Genomic DNA, 19,784 nt, shown 5'->3' on the forward strand with positions numbered 1-19,784 from the left:
TTTGCTCCCCCCTGGCGGCTGAAGTGTGAAATGTAGTGTGTGACTGTGATACCTGGTCAGGTGAACTCCTTTTGTGCAATCAGACGTAACACCACTCCCCTGAGTGGCAGAGCGGCATTACTGCAACGACCAGGTCTCTGGGGCGCTGCAAGTACAGCGAGGACATTTTTGAAAAATAAAAATTTTTTTTGTGTGTGTGTGTCCCCCGAACGCGTTGCTGACATTTTGTACTGGAACACTGACTGTAGAGCCAGACAGTGTAGGAACGAGGGGGAGTGACGACGATATCTGAATTAAATGGCCCTTAGTTACAAATTCAGTTGCTTTGTCAGCCTGTGCTTATTTTAATTACTGGAGAAAGATTAAAGAGAGAGAAATCTGCTGGCGCTATATTGATGGAATTAGGAGAGAAATGCAAACAACACATTAATTTTCCACCACATTTCTGCTTAATAAAAGCGACAATTTTATTGTGCATTGTGTCGATTTTACTGCTCTTTTCTTGACATTGGGCTTCCAACACCCCAGCTGTTTGCCGCTCCCATTGTCACTAGGTTTATATGTTGTATAGCGCCAGAGCATCACAGCTCCATATGCTGCATGATGGCCATTATCAGGTATTATGTGATCTAAGCTGCGCTGTACCCAAGAACAGACGCCAATAGGAGAATAGCTATGGGCAAATCAACAAAGAAGTCGCTGGACAAGGTCTTCAAATCGACTAGACACTGCTCGTACATAGTCTGGTCTTTTCCGTGGATGCTAAAAGAAACGAGAAGAATAGGGAGGGATGAGTGTGCTGTGACTGCTCTGGCCATCGCTCGCCCACTCCGTACAGAAAGACGCTGTTATCCACTTATCGGGAGGCAAGCTGGTGACTCAGGATAAACACACTTTTCTGGAGTGATTTAGCCACCACAAATGTTTCTGTAAAGCAGCGCGCTGTTGGAGCATTTAAGAAGTGGAAACTTCTTTAAAAGCAAAATGGAAAAATCTTTGCAGGACTTTTCTGTGGTTTGTTTGATCAGTTGTCCGATTGCGGACTGGAGGCTGCAGATGAGATTTCCCTTGTTTTTAGTGTAGCAAATTTGTTTCTTGTGTTTCATAAGATAGAAGCCTATAACTAGATCTTTGTAAAACTAATTATGTCAGACAGTGAATCTGATGACCCAATACCCCGGGGGCCAATCACTAATAGTCTGTGGTAGTGGATGACAAGCCTTTGACAATGGTTATTCTTTGTAAGGACTAGAATTACGAGGATTTCAATAATATAAAGGAAAAACTACTCTCACAGATAGTCATGGCCAAAAGTGTTGACATTTTTCCAAAAAATGAATTATTTTACTCAGAATATTATTGCACTTACACATGATTTGTTATATACATTTTTATTTCCTTTGTATGTCTATTGGAACAGCACAAAAAAAAACAGAAAAAAAGGCTAATGGGATATATTAAAACACAATGCCAAATATGGACTAGACTAAGATGTTGGCACCCTCAACTTACTATTTGGCTGCACGCCCTTTGCAATAAATAACTGCAATCAATCGCTTCCTATAACCATCAACAAGCTGCTTATACCTCTCACCTGGAATTTTGGAGCACTCTTCTTTTGTAAAATGCTCCAAGTCTCTCATATGTGAAGGCATTTTTGCCCAACAGCCATTTTAAGATCTTTCCACAGGTGATCAATGGGATTTAAATCCGGACTCCTTGCTTACACTTGAGAACTCTCCAGTGCATTGTTTCCATCCATTTCTGGAGGGCTTCTTCAAGTATATTTGGGGTCATTGTCCTGCTGGAAGACCCATGACCTAGGACACAAGCCCAGCTTTCTTTTTTTTATAATCAGATTTTTATTAACGAAATTCAAACAAATAAACAGTCCAGACATTACAATGTCCAACAAGGTCACATATTTTCAATTACTCAAGCCCAGCTTTCTGACACTGGGGACTACATTGCCACCCAAGATCCTTTGGTAATCTTCAGATTTCATAATGCCTTGCACATAGTCAGATCCCCAGTGCCAGAGGCAGCAAAACAACCACAAAACATATCTGAACTACCACCATACTTGACTGAAGGTACTGTGTTCTTTTCTTTGTAGGCCTCATTCCGTTTTTGGTAAACAGTATAAAGATGTGCTTTACCAAAAAGCTCTATCTTGGTCTCATCTGTCCACAACACACTTTCCCAGAAGGATTTTTGCTTACTCGCGTTCATTTTGGCAAACTGCAGTCTAGCTTTTTTTAAAGTCTGTGTCAGCAGTGAGGTCCTCCTCGGTCTCCTGCCATGGCATTTCACTTCATTCACATGTGGACGGATAGTTTGTGCTGACACTGATGCACCCTGAGCCTTCAGGACAGCTTGGATTTCTTTAGACCTTGATTTTATCCACCATCCTGACTATCCTGCATTGCAACCTTTCATCAAATTTTTTTCCCTGCAGTCCACATCAAGTGAGATTAGCTACAGTGCCATAAGTTGTAAACATCTTGATTATGTTTCACACCATGGACAAAGTAACATCAAGATCTCTGGAGATGGACTTGTAACCTTCAGATTGTTGATATTGTTCAACAATGTTGGTTTTCAAGTCCTCACAGTTCTCTTCTCTTTCTGTTCTCCATACTTGGTGTGGCACACACAGGCAAAGATTGAGTTAACTTCTCCCCTTTTTATCTGGTTTCAGGTGTGATTTTCATATTGCCCACACCTGTTACTTGCCACAGTTGAGAGTTAACGAGCATCACATGCTGGAAACAAAGTTGTTTACTCACTATTTTGGAAAGGTGCCAACAATTTTTGTCCAGCTCATTGTTGGCGTTTTGTGTGAAATTATGTCCAATTTGCTCTTTTATCAATTTTTTTATTCTTTTTTATGTTTTGTTCCAATGCCACAAGGGAAATAAACCTGTGTATAACAAAACATGTAATTTCAATAATTTTCTGGGAGAAATACTTCACTTTCTGGAACAATTTCAAGGGCGCCGACACTTTTGGTCATGACTGTAAATACTGTATCGGTCATCATTGCAGACTGCGTGCATTAAAGAGAGAGGCCCCACAAGATGGACTGGACGACTTGGACTTTGTTTCCCCTTCCATACCCATTCTTGACTATTGGTCAAGTTTCCACCATTATCTTTGGTAAAAAATGCAGCTTCTCTGGAATCTGGCACAGGTTGTGATGATCTAGTAGCAAAGAGTGCAGGAAGCAATAAGCACTGACTTCCTGCTTCCTGCTCTTTCTCTATAGTGAGTTCCTGCGGCTGCCGAGTATCAGGCTTTCAATCACTGGTGAAAATGGACACATCTAAGTAATTTTTTTTTTTGCCTACACGGTCTTCAGAAAAAAACAAGGCTATTTGAATTGCGCCATATTCATTTATTATCACATCATTTGAGTGAAATCAGTGGTTCAAACATGTGGTTTAGGGACATCTGAACAATTCTTTAATTTCATCCCTGGAATAAAAATGTGGAATCTTTTGAAACACTGTTTAGGATCGAAAAAGAAAAGTGTGAGGACAGACTGTGAGATCCAGAAATAGTGTCTACCAATGAGAGCAGAGTCATGTTTATGAATGAAGGAAAATGTGGCTCCGTGGCCAGAGAATGCCGACTGTTGCTTGGTTCAGGCCGTGCTCTGCAGCAAAATGGTGTCCGGCGTGTCTTTGGTCTTTGCAGGCTTCGAATGAGCCAAGCGACAGAAGACAATGATTAGAATAAGACCAGAAAGAAAGAAATATATGCAGTAATATATTATTGCGGCGTGAGAAAATGTTGGGCAGTGCGACGACTTGAAGATCACGGTGGCGCCCTAATGATTGCGACTCGGTCTACAGCGACCTTGAATTTTGGTCCCAAATCACACACGACTTTTGTCTCCCAAGTAAATTCCATCTTGGCAACTTTAAAATAATTGCTCAACAGTAATTTACAGAGAAGTCGCACAAACGCTTTTGATTGTACAACTTGCCTCTGTGTAGTCCTCGCCCTAAAGGGATTGTCCAGGACGGTGATATTTTAGATAGGTAATTAAGATTAGATCGGTATGGGGGACAATACCCCACCAATCCTCTGGAGCCAAGTTTACACATCGTACATAGGGTACCGTCTCACAGTGGCACTTTGGTCGCTACGACGGCACGATCCGTGACGTTCCAGCGATATACTTACGATCTCGCTGTGTCTGACACGCTACTGCAATCAGGGACCCCGCTGAGAATCGTACGTCGTAGCAGATCGTTTGAAACTTTCTTTCGTCGCTGGATCACCCGCGATGTGTTCGCTTGTAACCAGGGTAAACATCGGGTTACTAAGCGCAGGGCGGGAAGGTCAGTGCGGGAAGCTGACGGCGGGGGACGTGACAGACACCGGAATGTGAGTATGTAGTGTTTTTTTTTTTTTTACATTTACAATGGTAATCAGGGTAAACATTGGGTTACTAAGCACTGCCCTGCGCTTAGTAACCCGATGTTTACCCTGGTTACCCGGAGACTTCGGCATCGTTGGTCGCTGGAGAGCTGTCTGTGTGACAGCTCTCCAGCGACCACACAACGACTTACCAACGATCACGGCCAGGTCGTATCGCTGGTCGTGATCATTGGTAAATCGTTTAGTGTAACGGTACCCTTAATCAAGCAGCACATCTGTAAACACTGTGTAGTGGATGCTCTCGGGTGATACAGCTCCGCTCTGCGGTACCTGGGAACGTCCACTACAAAGTGTAAAGGGCTTTGCTGTTCGGGTCTGTACACTGGGTATATCTGGCTGCAGAGGTAGCTGATAACTAATAGCTGCGGGGTTTCCGGAGTCTGTCCGCCCCCCCCCCCCCCCCATGTTATTCATAGGTCATTAATAGAGCAGTTGTGGACACCTGAGATGTCTAGTATTTAAATGTATGTATTTTGGGGTGATTACAAGGAATTAAGATTACTTACCTATAGCTCCCAATGTACCCAAGATGATGCCCAAGGCTGAAGCGACTGTGGGCATGCCCTCCATCCTGTCCACCTCCACCTTGCAGTGACCCCTGGTGCTACAGTGACAGACTATGACTGAGGAGGATACAAGGAGAATGGTCAGATATGGATAAAAGCATCCCGATTAATCTGGGGTGCTTAAAAAGTTAGTGAATCCCTAGCTACCAAAGTGTCCAAAATGTTCATCTAGACCTTCATTGTCAGTCACCAAACTGCAATCACATCGTCGTCCTCTCGGGTTTTATAAATGTGGATGGAATATCCCTTGAAACAGTAAATTGTAAGTTTTTATGCAATAATATATACAAATGTAAAGACATAAGAAACTTGTGCAGAGAGGTCACTAGTCGTCCTCCAGCGTCTCCACCCCCAACGACCCTCCTTGTGTCAGCTGTGGGAGGAGGAGGAGGAGCTACAACTACTCAGGGCAATTACTGTATGTTACAAAGAGCTGGATACCGGATAATGACACTGACACTTGGGGTGCAGGCTGATAATGATCAGATTTGGGGTGCAGGATAATGTATGAGGTATTGACACTGACACTCAGGGGGCTTAACAATCATGGTCGTGAAGGAGGATCCCACGCCAACGTCCGTGCCAGTTTCACCCGGATGTGCGTCCTCTGATGCAAATTCAGTTGAAACGTATTGTGGTGCAGACACCCTGCTGGCTCCCTGCACTGTAATACACGCTGCCGGCCAATCAACTATAGAAGAGGATGCTGCACATTGTGGGAGTGGAGGAAGGAAAGAATAATCGTTTTTCTTTTTAATAAGTACTGGAGAAGAATGGAAGGGGCCCAGGATGGGAGTCATTATTAGAGATGAGCAAATCTATATATACAGTATAACTAGATTGTGGCCCGATTCTAACGCATCGGGTATTCTAGAATATGCATGTCCCCGTAGTATATGGACAATGATGATTCCAGAATTCGCGGCAGACTGTGCCCATCGCTGATTGGTCGAGGCAACCTTTATGACATCATCGTCGCCATGGCAACCATTATGACATCTACGTCGATACTGTGCCCGTCGCTGATTGGTCAAGGCCTGGCGGCCTCGACCAATCAGAGACGCGGGATTTCCAGGACAGACAGACAGACAGACAGACACAGACAGACAGACGGAAAAACCCTTAGACAATTATATATATAGATAGATTGTCTAAGGGTTTTTCTGTCTGTCCTGGAAATCCCGCGTCTCTGATTGGTCGAGGCCGCCAGGCCTCGACCAATCAGCGACGGGCACAGTATCGACGTAGATGTCATAATGGTTGCCATGGCAACAATGATGTCATAAAGGTTGCCTTGACCAATCAGCGACGAACACAGTCTTGTTATGACCCCAATGGCGAGGGTCTCAGAGGAACGTGGAAGTCTGCAGAATACAAAAATCCAGCTCATAGGGCAGTGGTAACTGGGTTGACCATATATCTACTCCTAACGCCAACACTAGAAGTAGCCGGGGATCATTCCTACGTTGATTCTAGATGACACGCGCCAGCCGGAGAATCTAGCTACCCCTAGTAGAGGAAAACAAAGACCTTTCTTGCCTCCAGAGAAGGGGACCCCAAAGCTGGATAGAAGCCCCCCACAAATAATGACGGTGAGGTAAGAGGAAATGACAAACACAGAAATGAACCAGGTTTAGCACAGAGAGGCCCGCTTACTGATAGCAGAATAAAGAAAGGTAACTTATATGGTCAACAAAAACCCTATCAAAATCCACACTGGAAATTCAAGAACCCCCGAACCGTCTAACGGTCCGGGGGGAGAACACCAGTCCCCTAGAGCTTCCAGCAAAGGTCAGGATATAGATTTGGAACAAGCTGGACAAAAATACAAAACCAAAACAAATAGCAAAAAGCAAAAGGCAGACTTAGCTGATATAACTGGAACCAGGATCAGTAGACAAGAGCACAGCAGACTAGCTCTGATAACTACGTTGCCAGGCATAGAACTGAAGGTCCAGGGAGCTTATATAGCAACACCCCTAACTAACGACCCAGGTGCGGATAAAAGGAATGACAGAAAAACCAGAGTCAAAAAACTAGTAACCACTAGAGGGAGCAAAAAGCAAATTCACAACACAGTCTGCTGCGAATTCTGGAATCATCATTGTCCATATACTACGGGGACATGCATATTCTAGAATACCCGATGCGTTAGAATCGGGCCACAATCTAGTATTTCAATATTCGGTTCGGATTATGATCGCGATGTTTGCAATATTCGCCAATCGTCATTGGAATCAAGGCACAAATATGGTATGAATATGGCAAATTTGGATTCGGTGATAGTTTTCCGAACATATTCGCTCATCTCTAGTCATTATACCAGGAAGCGGGCCCAGATGTGGGACAATATACCAGGAGGGGGCCCAGAATGGGGGGGCATTGTGCCAGGATGGGGAACATTGTAGCAGGAAGGAACCAAGGATGGTGGGCATTGTACTAGAATGGGGGGCATTTTACTAGGAAGGGGACCAGGATGGGAGGCTTTGTACCAGGTGGGAGGACATTATGCCAGAAAGGGGCCCAGGATGGGGATGACATTATACCAGGAAGGGGCCCAGGAAGGGGGCATTATTATAGAAAGGGTACGGGATAATGACACATATTTGAGTAACAGGAGAATACTACACAGAGGTTTGACTTCCACACCTGTATACTTTAGGCAGCCATTTTTGTTCACATCTTTGCCTTCTACTTGTTCTCATCCAAAATTTCAATTGAGTCTCAGCTGACAAATCTAAAAATCTCCGTCATAAGCATTAATAATTTTGTGATACTTTACTCCGTCTGATATAGAAAAGCAGGTAATGTGAACTTGACTTTTTTCCATTTAGCCTGAAAGCTTTTTGGCTGCTTAAAAGAACCTGAAGACCCACCTCTTCCGACAAGCCTTCAACTTGCATAAACCACCACTCGACCAAGCCACTGCACGACCAGCTCTACCTTCACCTACTGTATCCTCACCCAACCCTTGTAGATTGTGAGCCCTCGTGGGCAGGATCCTCTCTCCTCCTGTACCATTGTGACTTGTACTGTACTTGTTGTCACGATTCACGGGGAGGATATCTTTATCATCCCCACCGATCTCACCAATTAGTCATGAATCGGGGTTGTTTGGTTGCCCCTGGTTCCTTTCTGAAGCAGATTTATCTATATCACACTTCACAGTACCGGTTTGGAACTTGCAGCTCTCTGGCACCCCACTTACCCTCAGGTCAGTCAGGGTACTGCACCTAGGATAGTCACCAGAAAGGCTGCCCTACTTTGTACTGGCTAAGGGGCACACTGCAGCGAGGGCGATATAACTACTCCCACTCAGGCGGGAACAATAACACCGCCAGTCACTACAAAGCCTCCCAAACGCACAGGACAAATCCGCTGCCACCAGCTCCGATTTATTAATCATGAGCGGGTCCGGAGCCCACCCAAATTAGTAGCGTAATTGACTTCAGAAGACGTGACCTTTCCTTATAGAGCAAGGAGGAACAAAACTAGTAATTTTATATTTTACTCTAAAAAAGGTAGGCAGTAGTGATGAGCGAGTGTACTCGTTGCTCGGGTTTTCCTGAGCACGCTCGGGTGACCTCCGAGTATTTGTTAGTGTTCGGAGATTAAGTTTTCATCTCCTCAGCTGAATGATTTACAGCTATTAGCCAGCCTGGTTGCTAGGGTATCCTCACATGTTATCAAGCTGTCTAGTAGCTGTAAATCATTCAGCTGCCGCAATGAAAACTTAATCTCCGAACACTAACAAATACTCGGAGGTCACCCGAGCGTACACGAGCAACGAGTACACTCGCTCATCACTAGTAGGCAGTGTTTACAGAAGTATCAAAAGATATTATAAAGACAATTATCGTACGTACAATAAAATTACAAATAAAATGGGATTAAAGTTGAAAAAACACTTACCGTATTTTCTAGTGTATAAGACGACTGGGCGTATAAGACGACCCCCAACTTTTCCATATAAAATATGGAATTTGGGATATGCCCGCTGTATAAGACGGGGGTCATCTTATACGCCCAGTCATCTTATACGGCGTGTGGTTCCCAGGGTTTGAAGGAGAGGAGACTCTCCTTCAGGCCCTGGGATCCATATTCATGTTAAAAATAAAGAATAAAAATACAAAATATGTATATACTCACCCCTCCGAGAAGCCTGGCTGTCACTGCTGCAAGCGTCTGCCTTCCTAAGAATTGCAGAGCATGAAGGACCCTCGATGACGTCGCAGTCCTGTGATTGGTCCGTGACCGCTCATGTGACCGGTCACCTGACCGTGACGTCGTCGAAGGTCCTTCACGCTCTGCAATTCTTAGGAACGGAGGCAGACGCTTGCAGCGGTGACAGCCAGGCTTCTCGGAGGGGTGAGTATATACATATTTTTTATTTTTATTCTTTACATGAATATGGATCCCAGGGCCTGAAGGAGAGTTTCCTCTCCTTCAGACCTTGGGAACATCCAGGATCGCTCCCTGCACATGCCGTACCTGGCGTATAAGACGACCCCCGACTTTTGGGACAATTTTTAGGGGTTAAAAAGTCGTCTTATACACCGGAAAATACGGTACATTTCGTTATGTCATATCATTTCATGGCTGACCGTGTGCTGTGGGGGATGAGCGAGCATATATCCAGATGTGTCACACCCCATGTCTGTCAGCTAGACCCCAGACAAAGACACATGAAGAAGGCTGCTTTACTCATTTTCTAGCCTAAAACCAAGGCACTCCCCCTGTGGTGACCTCACTTAGAGGCTAAATCCTCCCCTTTTCTTATAGTTATGGCACCCATTTTTATGCATGATGTACAATGAAGGCACAGTGACAGCGGGGTAATATGGGACGAGCCTGCAGGGGGCAGTCTATAGCAGGCCTCGCATAGATCAGGTGCAGCCCGGGGACTCTGCAGAGCTGACTTCATTTACAAGATGCAAAAACACAATCATTCAGCTGCTAGGAGGATTACAGCTGCTGCCAAAGAAGAAACGAATGTATTGTTATGGAGATTTTTTTTCTACTTGACAAGCATTATAACACAGCGCTGCCCGGCAGCGCTAAATGTCAGGGAATTATACAAAATGTACTGTGGACATTATAATAATGGAGCACATCACCTACGTGAACTTACTCATTATGTAATTATACTGCCCTTTACATGGGAAATAATAATCACTTTACATCCCGGGGTTTACTGAGTGCTCATCTGCAAAAAGCCTGAGCTCTACACGGATCTAGATCAGTGCTCCGAGACATGGCCAGGGTGAGGAGACCGAGCCCGACCACCACTGAGTAAGACACAGAAGTACAAGGTGTTCAGTGCTCAGAGACATGGCAGGATAATTAACATTGCTGTCACCATTCCTCCTAGCAGTGTGTCTGGATGCAGTGAATGACAGTTTTGCTGACTAATTTAGGACCAGGGTGTGCCGGGGCTTCCTCCATGTGTCTACTTTTCGGACTAATTATCTGGCTATTTAACCAGCTATCTGCCTTAGATTACTGCCAGTTGTAGCTTTTCTCTAGTGGTGTGTGTGCTTTGTGCACCTAGTCTTGTGATCTTTGCTGGTTGACTTTGCATTTACCTAGCCCTTTTGTCATGATCCACTTCCTTCTTGGAATTCTGACCCCGGACTGTTACCTGACTATGCCTTTGTCTCTCCCCTTTGTCTGACATACCCTCGTGTCTTTTGACCTCAGACCTCTTCACTACCCATCCTCTCAGCTTGTCCATGAATAGTGACTAGGGTCATAATTGCAATGGGTAGGAGAAGTTCTGCAATTATTTTCATCAATGGAAATAACTGACAAAACATGGATGGTGAAAACTGACACCGACCTGATGAAACTCTGATCCAAATCACTAAAGAGCAACGGTCAAGGTTTATAAATACGAGAAAAAAAATCACGGATGTGTGAATGAGGTCTTACAAGAGATCCCAAGGATCAGAAAAATGGATGTTTGCACATGGCAGATACTTTTGTTTTTCTTGTTCTGAAGTGTACATATGAGACACAATACATAATCTGTAGTGGAAATTGACGTTTATGACATGGTTTTCTACCATTCAAGTGAAATCGGCAAAAATTCTGGATCACAATCTGCATATCACAAAGGGGAAAATCAGTAAACAAGATATACTTCTGAGACTTAATGTGAAGTTCTAGAAACTGCTAAAACTTTCCAAGAAGTCCAAAAATGTAAAAGAAAACCTAGATGTAAAGCGATATGATGTGAGATCAGATTGGTCAATGTTCCTGCTCCTCTGACGCTTTCAGTCTCCAGAAGTCCAAAGCTAAAATTATCCCTCCATGTCTTCACCTCCCGGGTCCCATGAGATGAGTGGCTGTGTTTGTGTCTAGCACTCAGCACCATCGTGCCGTAGGTCACCAGAGGATGAATGTGAGTGAGCCCTCAAAACACCCTTAAAATAGAGCGCAGTGTCTGCCCCGGGGCTCAGGCAGCCCCACTCATTAGTAACAGAAATCCTTCCTTGCCAAAAGCAATGTTTATTGGGCTGGAGAACCATTCTTTCTATGTGACAAGCACACTTTAGCCGACACATCACGTATACAGACTTCAGGGTCCGGAGTTCACAAGGCTAAATATTCTGGAATCCGCAACATTATGTCTTCACTTGTAGCCAGGCCAAAAAAGCCGCCAGTAAATCTAATGCCTCAGTCCTCCTACAGCCTGTACATAGACGACGTTCACACATTGTATATTTTCCATATTTTGGATACCACGGTGACATTTTTATTTAACGATTACATTATTTTTCCATTATTTTACCTCTCAGTTGCACTTGTTCACTTTGCGGATCAGTCCCATTATCAGTAATGAGGATCCGCACGTGGTGAACCGCAGCTTGTATATAATGCACCGCCATGGAGAGATAGGCATGGGTACCTGCAGAATAATGGTACATGAGGCTCAATGAGTATATGAAACAGTATTAGGCCAGGGTAACAAGACGGTATTTCTCTTCATCCAAGATGATCGGGCTTATAAAGCAAATCACACTCTGATCAGAGTGTGATCATATGTTCCTGGATGAGGACAGGATGAAAAAAAATTTCTCCGTCTTCCCCATTCCGTCAGTCTGTGAAAATCGGACTACACTCAGATGTCATCCAAGTGCAGTCCTATTTTATTTTTTCCACTCATTGACTTTACCGACCAAGCACAATCTAAATATCGGATGCAAATCAGACACTCTGTCCAAGGAAAAAATCTGACGTGCACCGCCCCATAAAATAACATTGGTCCGATATTTTGTCAAGCCAAAAATACCATGCTAGAAGTCAGGATATAATAAGTACGAAAAGGTTTATTAAACCGTGCAACATTTTACTCATCTGGAGCCACTTCTCTGCTATCATGGACACCAATACCTACCGTTCAGAGCAGTCACCCTCCAGTGTCGACGAAGTGCAGCATCATCAGGAAGCCTGAATGTGAAGAGGGCGCTGTGTCCTGCTGAACCTCTGTCACAAGCCCTGATGAGAAGTCTTTGCTTTTCTCGTTTTGGGGTGCAGAAATGGGAATTTGTGTTGCCTTCAGGACCGTTGTTGCAGGGAATGTTGTTGCTGGCCTGCAGTAACCGTATTGTCACATCTGCCGTAGCTGATAGACCGCCAACATCTGAAAAATGTCAGGAAATGTTGCGTTTCCGTTTTTTTTTTTTCCCTTTACCTTTCTATGCAAGAAGGGGAGATAGATGTTCTTTTCCTAATCCAGAATTTGCAGTCTTATACCTTGGACCTAGCTCTTTTTTTCAACCTATGTAACAATCATGGGACTTGTTGCTCTATGAGGAGGTATATAGTGAGCTGTGTCTTCTCACGTACTATAACGATTAACTGTACTGGTAATTAACACCTCTACAATGATAGAAGATCACATCCAAGCAGTGTCGTCACCATTTGTCCCTTCGGATGCGCGCAGTGACCCTAGCCGCACGCCCTCCTCTCCTACATCCCACTGCCGCCAGCTCTTGGCTTTGTGCAGTTGTTTTGTGCCAAGCAGATGTTCTCGGCCCGGTGACTGTGCGCCTCTCCCGTTGGGGAAGTAGGCGGTTCGTGGCAAGATTAATTGTGCAATCATCTACATTTAATCTGCATGCCAATTATCGCAATTATTCCTAATATGAAAGGAGGGAGGGATGAGTAACTGTGTGGGTAACATGCACTTATTCCTTTTAATGTCTGAGGACACAAAGACTGATCCAGCAGCAGCCCTCCCCTACACTTTGTTTCAGTGCTGTTTTATTAAACATATAACAAGTATAAGAAAGGAATAGCGGTGTATAAAAAGAAATGTAAAGCAAATGGAATGCAATAAGCTATTAATATTAACGTCGCAATTATCACCGAAGGAGAAGAACAATCGCAAAGACCAGAGCACACATGAAGTTCACAGGAGCCATCACGCGGGTCCTCTTTGGTGGCATATACCCTAATGGGGATAAAATGAGCATGTCCTGGAGAATATGCCGTATGTGAGCAGATATTACGCTAAGTATCGGAGTTATTTATGCACTGAGCAGCTGCGGTCTCCATATCGCAGCCATTCCACACGGCCAAATACAGATACATGAATCCAGCCTTACACTGCCCCTCCCCCCGCCTCCCCATTGTAATGTCTTCCTCTTTGGTTATGGTGGGTATTGCTTGCCCTTGCCCCAACCCCCATTGCATTATTTTCAGATGACCCCATTCATCACTTATTCTGCATGATGCAAGGATGAAAAAATACTTTACTCAGCTCCGTCTACATAATGGAAACAGACCAAGCTTTCTCCGCGTGCAAACCTGGTGGAAAAGAATAAATTGTATATTTAAATAGACAATTTATTACAGTCTTGTAGGTAGAGCAGGTCCCAGAGAGGATTAACTCTTTGCTCTCCACTAATATCAGAATAAGGTGTGGTGAACCCTTCTAAACCTGTTTTTCTGATTACTGAGAGTAAAAACACTTCCTAAAGGGGGCTGTCCACTTTGACAATAATTTTTTTAAAAAAGGCTTAAAATGGGCTAAAATAAAGCAATACTTGCCAATCCCTGTTTGCTTTTGTTCTGACGCTGCCTGGTCCTCCAATGATATTTACTATGTACCACAACAAACACTTCCAGTCACAGGAGCATGTGACTGCTGCAGACACTCATTGGTTGAAGTGTCAGCATTGCAGCTTGTGATTGGCTGGACACAGGGGCATGTGACTGCTGCAGACACTCATTGGTTGAGGTGTGTCAGCATTGCAGCTTGTGATTGGCTGGACACAGGGGCATGTGACTGCTGCAGACACTCACTGGTTGAGGTGTGTCAGCATTGCAGCTTGTGATTGGCTGGACACAGGAGCATGTGACTGCTGCAGACACTCATTGGTTGAGGTGTGTCAGCATTGCAGCTTGTGATTGGCTGGGCACAATGGCATGTGACTGCTGATGTTCATTGGTTGAGGTGTGTCAGCATTGCAGCCAGTGATTGGCTGCAAACATGGGCATGTTACTGCTGCAGACACTTATTGGTTGAGGCATGTCAGTTTTGCAGCCTGTGATTGGCTGAGCATTCATCTCCAGTGTTATGAAAGGGGCCATGAAGTAAAATACAGCTGGGACCTGAGAAGCAGCAGGGGATCAGTGAGGGTGATATAAACCAGGTCCTCCGCAGTAAGAGATGCTCTGCTAACAGAAGGAAATCCTGATTCCTGATAGAAGATTCCTCCTTATTAACATAAAGTTCCCTAACGGGGTATTTAAAAATTTATTTTCTGTTTAGGCCATAGATTTCTTTGTAGATAAATCATGGCTATTTATTGCCTAAAGTGATGGCCACCTTTTCAGCTCCATAAGATGCAGTTATGAGCAGTGACTCCAGCTTAGCTGCATTAAAGCCCACTTCCTCCCTCAGGCTTGCTTAAAGTTTCCCACAAACTGTAGAAACATAAACTATTTAATAGGTTGCTCTAATGTTCTTTCTGCAGGAGCACACCGCTCCCCTGATTCTTTTTTTTTTTTTGTAGGGGGCAGTACTCTTGAAGACTGACAGTGTCAACCAATGGCGTAAATGTGCTGCTGGCCCAAACTGAGCGCTCCCCCAGACTTCTAGCACAGGCGCTGTGCCTCTTCAGCGTGGGAGAAGGACATGGGCAGCGAGGTGGATTGGATCTGGCGATCAAGGCAGCTGCAGAGACTGTAAAGTATAGATCTAGCCAGCAGTGCATGCTCCTTACCTAGGTAATCGGCCACTCTGAGACCCCAGTTTGGCCGGTAACCTGGCCAATCAGCTGCATGTTACAAAATGAAAAAATCTCCATTCTTAAGAACAAAGAAATTTTAATAAATTGTAAAGTAGTTTGTCTTTTTTTTTTTGCATGCAATTAAAATTTTACAAAAGTTAAAGAAACTCCTTAAAGATATCTTTGACCCCTCGCTTCATGTTTAAATGGCTTGTCTGGATGCAAGAAACATCAGAGATTTTACAATTAATAGATACTCTGTACATTCTGCAGGTGCTGGGACCTCCTTCTAAAACCCTCTGTATCAACAAGACACCCCCTGTAATGATCCTCATCCAGGCTGGTTACAATAGAATTAACAGTAATGTTTCTGCAGTGATGTGCAGTAGGATTAGATATTAGATCTCTGCTGTTTTACAGCAGCAGTTTGCATGCTCCTTGCTAATCCCTTGTGAACCCTCCTATTGACATCGTATATTAAATACTCCGTTTCATGCAATTTTCATTTCTATTCAGAATGGAACAATAGAGCAATCATGGATTATTACAGCGCACGGCTTTTATACCCAGCTGCCTGTAAACTAATGGGGGGGGGGGGATCAGAAAAGACTGCATGGAACAAGTATGACAACCTGCCTTCCAGTTTTATCTTCTCACATCTGTAGGGTCAATAGGTATGAAAAGGTGGTCCAATCCCGTCCACTTGAGACAATGTAAAAATGGAAAATATGATAAAAATTGTACTAAGTACCTTTTACTGGCTGACATTACAAAGAATGGACTTACTTATCAGCATTTCTTCTCCGCTGAAAAAAGGGATGGCGATGGGGTGTATGCAAGCCCAATGTGGGTGATATGACTGCGCAAACTGGTGCATCTTGGTTCATTACTGACCTGTTCATTGAGGTCAAAATGCGACAAAAATGCTGCTAACATTTTGTATTTTATAGAGAATACATCCAGGGTTACTAAAGAGGTCAGGACATTGGAGAGGTTCTCATTCAGCACACAAGGTAAACCTGCCTTTTATTAGTCTCTTCTCAGAAAGTCATTCATTAGGGTTAGTCATTTATACTATTTCCTAGAATATGATTTATCCCAACGACTCATATATGAATACTTAGAATGGAAAAATAAGTGTGCGAGAGTTTAAAAGTCTTTTTTTTTTTTTAATTATTTAGACTTTTACCAATAAAACCCAGTGCCCACCCAATATGCAAGACAGAGACCCTTCCATAATTGCCCCATTTATTGGGAGACTTCACACTATATGGGAACGATATCATTACCTGGCAGTCGCTCAGCTGAAGCAAAACTGTTATTTTTATGTGAATCACTGTCTCCAGGGGAAAAACAATCACCACCATCATCCCCTTCTGTCACCAGCCCTGCAGCGATCTTAATCCCTGCATTCCCATCCAAGGACACAGATGGACACTGACACCCCTGTGCTAGTAAGATGGTGTCCTTAATGCTCAATCAGATGTCATGTATTGTGGAAATCAAACTAAAGAGCCAGACATGTTACCACCTGCCGTTCTCACCTCTGTCCATTGCTACAACCTGCATCTGATAAGCGTCTCCAAACTGCTCTCTGTCCAATGAACGGAGAAGCTGAATCTCGCCAGAATCCTTTTTGATGGAAAACCATTTTCTGGAATCATTTATGATGCTGTAGCTGGAAAACAATCACATCAACCAATGACGAAATAAGACAGAAGAAAGTGCAAACAATGATGCAAAACGGCACTTCCGAATTTAGTCACATACACTGTAAGGGATTTGTACCAAGTTTTCCCCTGTCCGATACACTCTATCTACAGCAATTGTACAGGCAATGAATGGAGTGAAGGTCTGCGTGATTGCCTGTTCCAGTGTTACAGTAGTTATATTCTTGTACATTGGGGCAGTATTATAGTTATATTCTTGTACATAGGAGCAGTATTATAGTAGTTATATTCTTGTACATAGGAGCAGTATTATAGTAATATTCTTGTACATAGGGGCAGTATTATAGTAGTTATATTCTTGTACACAGGAGCAGTATTATAGTAGTTATATTCTTGTACATAGGGGGCAGTATTATAGTAGTTATATTCTTGTACATAGGGGCAGTATTATAGTAGTTATATTCTTGAACATAGGAGCAGTATTATAGTAGTTATATTCTTGTACATAGGGGCAGTATTATAGTAGTTCTATTCTTGTACATAGGAGCAGTATTATAGTTATATTCTTGTACATAGGAGCAGTATTATAGTAGTTATATTCTTGTACGTAGGGGCAGTATTATAGTAGTTCTATTGTACATAGGAGCAGTATTATAGTTATATTCTTGTACATAGGAGAAGTATTATAGTAGTTATATTCTTGTACAAAGGAGCAGTATTATAGTAATATTCTTGTACATAGGGGCAGTATTATAGTAGTTATATTCTTGTACATAGGGGCAGTATTATAGTAGTTATATTCTTGTACATAGGAGCAGTATTATAGTAGTTATATTCTTGTACATAGGGGCAGTATTATAGTAGTTATATTCTTGTACATAGGGGCAGTATTATAGTAGTTATATTCTTGTACATAGGAGCAGTATTATAGTAGTTATATTCTTGTACATAGGGGCAGTATTATAGTAGTTATATTCTTGTACATAGGAGCAGTATTATAGTAGTTATATTCTTGCACATAGGGGCAGTATTATAGTAGTTGTATTCTTGTACATAGGGGGCAGTATTATAGTTGTTATATTCTTGTACATAGGGGGCAGTATTATGGTAGTTATATTCTTGTACATAGGGGGCAGTATTATATTAGTTATATTCTTGTACATAGGGGCAGTATTATAGTAATGTTCTGTAAAACCACATGATCTATGGAACTGACCTCAATTAAAAATTGGTATTTCTAACCATACAGCCCCCAGTCTGCTGCATAGCTCTTATGTGCTCCCTCTGATTATTTAAGAAATACTGTTGAGACGATATTACGTGTAACCCAACAGTACACTGTGTTCTTACTTTTCCCTCCAGGCCGTCTCTGCTATATATAACTTTCTTTATCATTGTGGAGTAGCCTGGACTTGGATTTTCGATGACTAGAAACTGCAATTATTACCACTCGGGTGCATTCTGATAGTTTAATCATTGATTAATACCTGTACCTAATCTTTCTACAAATACTGGTATCACCTGCCTCCACGGTTATAGTAGCACTAATAGAGCAGAGCCAGACATTAAATAAGACTTCAATTATCCCCAGGTCTTATCTGAGTCGGGATAAGATAATACATTGATTTTTCCATTTTGCAGACACAAAATCTCCCAGTTTGCCCTCCTGATGTCATTATTGATCGGTGTTCTTTTTCATGCCCACTCCTTGACCTGAAGCCAGGCACCTATAATGACATCCTGAATGTGCTGACTCCTGCAGTATGGAAGGTTTATTCTTATTCACTGGGGGCAAGAAACTGAAATGTTGTCAATGAATATGTATAAAAATATCCTTATTGATTGTTCCAGAGCCTTTTTTTCTCTACTATTCAAAATATCCATGTAGTGTACATTTCCACTCTTTGGAATATTGAGACTTTGACGGCTGTGATTGAAGAAATGCCAATGAGTTTCTTTAAGAAGTTTGCACCGTTTTTCTTATGTAGCTTCTGTTTTACACTATTTCTGGCTGCAGAATGAGCATCGGTCAGTGAAGACGTTCTTGTAGGAGAGTTTGACTCTTACCTCTCTTCTTCTGAGCTCCTCTCAGCTAAATTATGACCACCAGAAGGTTGAGCTGATCTTTCGGTCACCGATCAGTTGAGATAACGAGTTCACTGATAGATTCTTAGTTAGCAGAAAAAAAAAATTTCCGCCCCAGAAGATGTCTATACTCGGGGGGCTGAGATCAGACTTCAGCAGAACCAATGTCGGGGAAGAGAAGGATCAAGTATCTGCCTAGCCGAATGTTAATGTGTGTTAAGTTTCGAGAACCTTTTCTAACAGAGCTTTTATAGTTAATATTTTGTACTTTCACAGTTATTGTCACTCACCGTAGGTTGGTCTCGTCTGAGACATCTGGATCGAAGGCCTCCACTGTCAGTATAATTGATCCAACCTGTGTGTTTTCAGCTACTTGGACCTCATATTGTTTCGCCGTAAATACTGGTGCTTCATTTACATTGCCAACACTGATAATTATGGTTGCGGTAGAGCTATCCCCGTACTCTGCTCCTGACAGTTCAACCTTGTTCCTGGCGTCAATGATTAGGATGTATTTATTAACGTGCTCATAATCCAGATCCTGTAAGGGATAAATACATTCATTAATGGACATCTCTAATAGAGTGCAAAGTATCGATACTTGTTAATTACCTGTATCGGCTCCAGCATCGGGCTTTGCTCAAGCACCGGTTTTCACTTCCTTCCCCTGGGCCGGCTCCCTCTTTGCTAGTCTGTCTGTTTGCTATGGCCTTTCAGGGCCTCCTTAGGTGGCTTTGTTCCGCCTGAGTCTTCAGGAAGTAGAGCAGTGTTCC

The 19,784-nt window shown here is 43.1% G+C and overlaps 1 protein-coding gene across 1 annotated transcript in view; it reads right to left on the bottom strand.

Annotated features, from left to right (window-relative positions):
* Positions 1 to 3,354: 3,354 nt before the first annotated feature.
* The window catches only part of CDH16 (cadherin 16), a 98,219-nt gene continuing 81,789 nt past the window's right edge, over positions 3,355 to 19,784 (bottom strand). The window contains exons 11-16 of the mRNA XM_077281655.1: positions 19,302 to 19,552; positions 16,801 to 16,934; positions 12,415 to 12,660; positions 11,809 to 11,925; positions 4,954 to 5,072; positions 3,355 to 3,742 (exon numbers count right to left, since the gene is read on the bottom strand). Coding sequence (XP_077137770.1) covers positions 3,647 to 3,742; positions 4,954 to 5,072; positions 11,809 to 11,925; positions 12,415 to 12,660; positions 16,801 to 16,934; positions 19,302 to 19,552 — 963 coding nt within the window. The 3' untranslated portion in view covers positions 3,355 to 3,646. The remainder of the gene's footprint in view (positions 3,743 to 4,953; positions 5,073 to 11,808; positions 11,926 to 12,414; positions 12,661 to 16,800; positions 16,935 to 19,301; positions 19,553 to 19,784) is intronic.

The sequence above is a fragment of the Ranitomeya variabilis genome, chromosome 2 (genome assembly GCF_051348905.1).
Source record: "Ranitomeya variabilis isolate aRanVar5 chromosome 2, aRanVar5.hap1, whole genome shotgun sequence".
NCBI lineage: Eukaryota > Metazoa > Chordata > Amphibia > Anura > Dendrobatidae > Ranitomeya > Ranitomeya variabilis.